Source organism: Pteropus vampyrus, unplaced genomic scaffold, assembly GCF_000151845.1.
Source record: "Pteropus vampyrus isolate Shadow unplaced genomic scaffold, Pvam_2.0 Scaffold18, whole genome shotgun sequence".
NCBI classification, from domain to species: Eukaryota; Metazoa; Chordata; class Mammalia; order Chiroptera; family Pteropodidae; genus Pteropus; species Pteropus vampyrus.
The window spans coordinates 7,094,161-7,099,598 of record NW_011888799.1 but is presented as its reverse complement, the minus strand read 5'-3'; the positions used below and the strand labels follow the sequence as shown (position 1 = coordinate 7,099,598).

The 5,438-nt window shown below is 55.9% G+C and overlaps 1 protein-coding gene across 3 annotated transcripts in view; it reads left to right on the top strand.

The window, feature by feature from the left end:
• The window catches only part of AARS2 (alanyl-tRNA synthetase 2, mitochondrial), a 13,926-nt gene extending 8,705 nt beyond the window's left edge, over positions 1-5,221 (top strand). Inside the window, exons 12-23 of one of the 3 annotated variants that reach the window (XM_011354752.2) lie at positions 4-133; positions 384-556; positions 664-777; positions 877-1,017; positions 1,721-1,858; positions 1,940-2,049; positions 2,194-2,302; positions 2,579-2,701; positions 2,924-3,034; positions 3,615-3,695; positions 3,808-3,918; positions 4,346-5,221. In XM_011354752.2, the coding sequence (XP_011353054.1) occupies positions 4-133; positions 384-556; positions 664-777; positions 877-1,017; positions 1,721-1,858; positions 1,940-2,049; positions 2,194-2,302; positions 2,579-2,701; positions 2,924-3,034; positions 3,615-3,695; positions 3,808-3,918; positions 4,346-4,510 (1,506 nt within the window). In that variant the 3' untranslated portion in view covers positions 4,511-5,221. The remainder of the gene's footprint in view (positions 1-3; positions 134-383; positions 557-663; positions 778-876; positions 1,018-1,720; positions 1,859-1,939; positions 2,050-2,193; positions 2,303-2,578; positions 2,702-2,923; positions 3,035-3,614; positions 3,696-3,807; positions 3,919-4,345) is intronic. The other 2 variants (XM_011354751.2, XM_011354753.2) reach the window with 2 other exon arrangements.
• The last annotated feature ends 217 nt before the right edge of the window (positions 5,222-5,438 follow it).

The window sequence follows — 5,438 nt, the reverse complement described above, 5'->3', positions numbered from 1 at the left end:
CAGGCTGAGCCAGTTCAGGAGCAGGGACTACAGCTTGGCATCCATGCGCTGGGGGAGCTGCAGCACCGAGGGGTGCCCCCAACTGATGACAGCCCGAAGTACAACTACTGCCTGCTACCAAGCGGGGGTTACGGTGAGAGACTGGACTGAGGCAGGTGGCCACAGGCTTACCTGACCATGATTGAGAGGGACAGCCCAGATGGTTGCTGCCAACCCTATGCATTCCCTGGGGCGGGGTGGGGGGTAGCCACCAAGGGTCACTGCTGCCCTCAGCTGGACTTGCCCCACAGCCAGATGCCTGTTGGCTTCAAGTAAGGCATAGACCCACATACACATCCCAGAACCCAGCCTAGCACTGATAACCACTCTTTTTTCCCTGGCAGAGTTCAGTACCTGCGAGGCTCAGGTGCTCCAGCTGTATACAGAGGATGGAACAGCCGTGGCTTCTGTGGGGGAAGGCCAACGCTGTGGCCTCCTCTTAGACAAAACCAACTTCTACGCTGAACAGGGGGGTCAGGCTTCAGACCGAGGCTACCTGGTGCGGGTGGGGCAGCAGGTGAGCCCCGTGACATACACAGAAGCTAACATCTGCAGGAGGCAGACCGAGGAAAGGGAAAGGTTATAGGTAGTCACTCCAGCACCTTGGCCCCTGCCCTTCCCCAGGATGTGCTGTTCCCAGTGGCCCGGGCCCAAGTCTGCGGAGGCTTCATCCTACATGAGATGGTGGCCCCTGAGTGCCTGAAAGTGGGGGACCAGGTGCAGCTGTATGTGGATAAAGTAAGGACCCCACCCCTGCTATTCTTTATATCCTGCAGCCCCTTTACTCTCCCCACCCCTCACCCTCACCCCAGACTCTGGGTGACAGAAGTGTTTCAGGCCTGGCGTCTAGGCTGCATGGAGAAGCACACAGCTACCCATCTGCTAAACTGGGCACTGCGGCAGGCCCTGGGCCCCGGCACAGAACAGCGAGGCTCCCATCTCAATCCTGAGCGGCTGCGCTTTGATGTGGCCACCCAGGTAAGCAGGGCACGGAAAGACAGGCTTCAGGTGAAGCAACAGGCTTCAAGCAAGAGAGTCTGGTGGTGAGGGAGTCAGGCCAATTCAAGGGCCTAGGTTCCCTGTCATTTAATTACTGTGGGAACTTGGGCTGATATCTTCCCATCAGGCTCCTCCCACACCAGCAAGGGATCAGCTTCTGGAGTCCTCCGTATACCTCCATCCACCCAGCTGCTTTGTTCTTGCTGTCACCCAAGCCATTCTTGCTTAAACTGAGCTGCCCTTTCCCTTCTCTGCCACCCTTTTTCCTCCTCTCCTTGCATATCTGGCTCAGATACCTCCTCCAGGAAGTGCTCACTGACTAAATCCCATTCCACCTGACTGACTACTCCTTGGTCTTGCATCTCCCACATCCTGTACTTCTTTTTCATTGGGCTGCCCCTTGTTGTAAGCTCCCGGAGTATAGAGCCTCCATTTTCTGTTTTTCCATCAACTTTTAGTGCCTAAGGAAAGACCTGCAGCTTCTAATAAGTCCCAACTCCCAGCCTTCTAAGGAAAAGAATTGCCTACTCTATAGATGTTTGTTGAGTACCTTTTATGTGCTAGCCACTATTCTAGAACCCCAGGTAGTTCAGTGAACAGTGACTGTTTCTTAATGCATCAGTTGCAGGCATAGGGCTAACTGCCTGTCAATCAGTCCATTTCCCCACCGCCATCCCACCAGGCCCCATTGACCCCAGAGCAGCTCCGGGCAGTGGAGAGCACCGTGCAGAAAGCCGTGGGGCAGGATGAGGCCGTGTACATGGAGGAGGTAGCCCTGGCACACACTGCCCATGTCCCTGGCCTGCGTTCTTTGGATGAGGTTAGTTGGGGGAGCCCCCTTGGTGGAGATCGCCTTTTCCCCCACAGGCCAATTAACAGACCTGTCCCCTCTCACCCACAGGTATACCCAGACCCAGTGCGGGTGGTGTCAGTGGGGGTGCCCGTGGCCCATGCCCTGGACCCAGCCTCCCAAGCTGCACTGCAGACTTCTGTGGAGTTGTGCTGTGGGACGTGAGTCACCCTCTTCTGCCTGCCCTGGCCTGGATCTTCACCTTTCCTTGGTCTTTGGAGCCACCAGCACCTGGTTTGGAGTCAGGCTACTCTTTTCTCTCCCATCATCCCCTCTAACTTCCTCTTCCCTCCCTCTACCCACAGGCACCTGCTACACACGGGGTCTATAGGGGACCTGGTCATCATTGGGGAACGCCAGCTCACCAAGGGCACCACCCGCCTACTGGCCATCACGGGGGAGCAGGCCCAGCAGGTCAGCACACCAGCAGGCAGGCCCTAGGAAGCTGCTGAGTGTGGATGGGGGTCAGGGGGCACAGCTGACACTCAAGCTGGGGATGCCTCGCAGCAGAACCAGTGTTCGTACATGAGCACTGATGTGGCCATACCAACTGCTGGCATGTGTTATGACTATTTGGTGCTTTGACTGGTCCTGATTGTTAAATACTTCTAATTTGGCCTTGAGCAGCAATGAGTCCAGAGCCCCAAAAGCAAGCTGAGCAGCCCTGACCATCTTATTCCCTCCCTGCAGGCCCGAGAGGTGGGTCAGAGTCTGGCCCAGGAGGTGGAAGCAGCTGCAGAGCGGTTGAGTCGGGGCAGCCGGGATGTGGTGGAGGCACAGCAGCTATCCAAGGACGTGGGACGACTCACTGATGTGAGGACCACCCCACCGTGGAGCTGTGCCCGCCTCCCCATGCCTCCCCAGACCCTTCCAATCTCTCCCCAGCATTGTTGTTGGTCTCTCGCTGGCCCCGTTTGTTGTTTGTCTGCAGGGTGGGATGAGGTGGATGTGGTCTCTTCTCTGGCTCTCCTGGCCCCTGCCTCAGAGGCTATTGCTCAGGTGGGGGAAAGGATGACATGCTGCTTCTGGCCATAGGCTATAGACACTGCTGTGATGCCCCAGTGGCAGCGGCGGGAGCTGCAGGCCACACTGAAGGTGCTGCAACGGCGTGCCAACACTGCTGTCCGGAAGCTGGAAATGGGGCAGGTAGGAGGGGGTTTGGCTGCACCCATGGGGCAGATACCAGGCACACCCAACAAGGGTCAGAGACACTAGTATGTACACCGAGAAGTCTCAAGGCCTGGCATGGGGGTGGGTGGCAGCTTCTCCCTCTCATACCAACTAGGTACCATCACCAGGCCCCTACTACTCTCTGCCAAACTGTGTCTCCCCAACTCCTAAGTCTTCCTCAGTCTCTCCCTCCAGGAACCTGACTGACTCGATTACTCCATTCAGCCTATTTACTCCTTGACTGTACATCCTCCTTCTTCCTGCCCCCTTTTGTCCATCTGTGCTCCAATCTTAGTCCTTTCATCTTCAGCAAACTATTTATAAGGTCCTAGAGCTAAGATGAAAGGGAAAAGATGAGGGAGGAGAAGAGGGACACAGGTGGGACCCAAAAGAAGGAGGCCATTCTAGGCAGAACCCTTGGACCCTCTGCTCCATGCTGAAGACCTTTGCTGGGGAGTAACAGGGTGAGGGGCGGGGGGGATTTCCAGACTGAGCCTCAGAAGTGGAGGCCAATTGCCTTCCGGCCTGACCCTGTGCAATCCTTCCTGCCCCACAGGCTGCACAGAAAACCCAGGAGCTGCTGCAGCGGCACTCAGGGCCCCTGATTGTGGACACAGTTTCCACTGAGTCCCTCTCAGTGAGTACTGGGGTTGGGGGTGGCCCCAGGGTCTAGGAAGGGTTAAGTCCTAACAGGGAGGTAGCTGGGAGTCTGGGGACTATGGGTTCATTACCTGCCCTGCCTTGCCCAGGTGCTGGTGAAGGTGGTCCGGCAGCTATGTGAGCAGGCACCCAGTACATCCGTGCTTCTACTCAGCCCCCAGCCCTTGGGACATGTGCTCTGTGCTTGTCAGGTGGCCCAGGTGAGGGAAGTGGGAGACCAGCCCCCCACCCCACCCATCTTCTGGTCCAGCCCTCTGATTCCATGCCTTTTATTCCTCCCAGACAAGGGAGCCAAGGCTGGTTAGAGGTGATCTATGAGGACACCTCAGGACAGGAATAGGGTCATCTCCCTGTTCTTAACTACCACCACCCCCACCAGAGGAGGCACCATGAGATTCCCACTCCCCTCCAGGCTGCACATCCCTTGCAAACAAGTAGCAGACATTTATCAGCTTCCGTACATATTCCCAACCCAATCTTCACCTGTCTCCACCCAATTTCCCCCAACTGTGTACCCGGCTGGGGAGGGGGTGCTAATCACCATGACTCCACTCTCGAGGGTACATTGAGTGGATGGTGGCAGGGAGGGCTGCTCTGCATTGCTGCCTCTTCTATTTCTGTTCCCAGAGTGCCACGCCAGCCTTCACAGCAGAGGCCTGGGCACTGGCCGTGTGCAGCCACATGGGGGGAAAGGCCTGGGGCTCTCGAATGGTGGCCCAGGGCACCGGAAGCACTGCTGATCTGGAAGCTGCCCTCAGTACAGCCCGAGCATATGCGCTCAACCAGCTCTAGCCCCGGGACTCATATACTAAAGAGACAGCAGACAGTGCTGGGAGCCCTGAAGGAGCCAGCAGAAGTTCCCCAGAGGCTGAAGCAGAGGACTAGAGGCTGGAGGCCAAGTAGCTGAGCTGAAGAGAGCCACCCTGGTCTGGGTCCTGCATGGACGCAAGGAGATGTGGGCTGGCGAAGGCAGAAGTGGGCCCAGAGACACAGCCGTACTAGGTGAATGTGAAAATGTGGGCTGTCCTGGCTATGATTGCTCATTAAAAATTATATCACAGAGGAAAGGAAGTTCCAGAAGATTCTTTTGCTTAAAAAAGAACAGACTTTCCCCTCCTAGCAACCTGGTATGGATACCCCATCACGAGTCTGACTCCTCACACTGAACAGAAAGGCCACCCAGCATCCACATTAGAACCATCCTCATCGTCACAAGTATTTGGTCAGGCTCTCTATGCCATCCTGTTCTGGGTACCTGCAAAGAGCTCTCTGGCCACCAAGATCCAGAACTGTCCTGTGAAAGTCATTATGGCAGAGCAGATCCTCTCTGCTGTCACTTCTTTAACAATGACTTGTCTTAATGAAGACCCTGGTGATTTGTTGATAAAATAAGTAACAGGTACTGGTCACTTGCTGAGAATGGCAAGAACCAGACAAAACTTCCTGCCCTTGTGGAGCTTACTTCTAGTGGGGAAACAGGCAATAAAGAGAAAGAAGAGGGTGTCAGATGGTGAGGAAGTCTGTGAAGAAAAAACATACTGGGGATCTGGAGGGTGGGATGGTATTATTGCCTCATTGAGACGTGGCATCTGAGGGGAGGGTGTGAGCCACATGGTCATCTGAGGGAAGAGCTGTCCAGGCTGAAGGAAGAGTCAGTATAGAGGCCCTGAGGGGGAGGAGGGCAGGCACAGTGAACTGGGAGAGTGGCAGGTAACGGGGT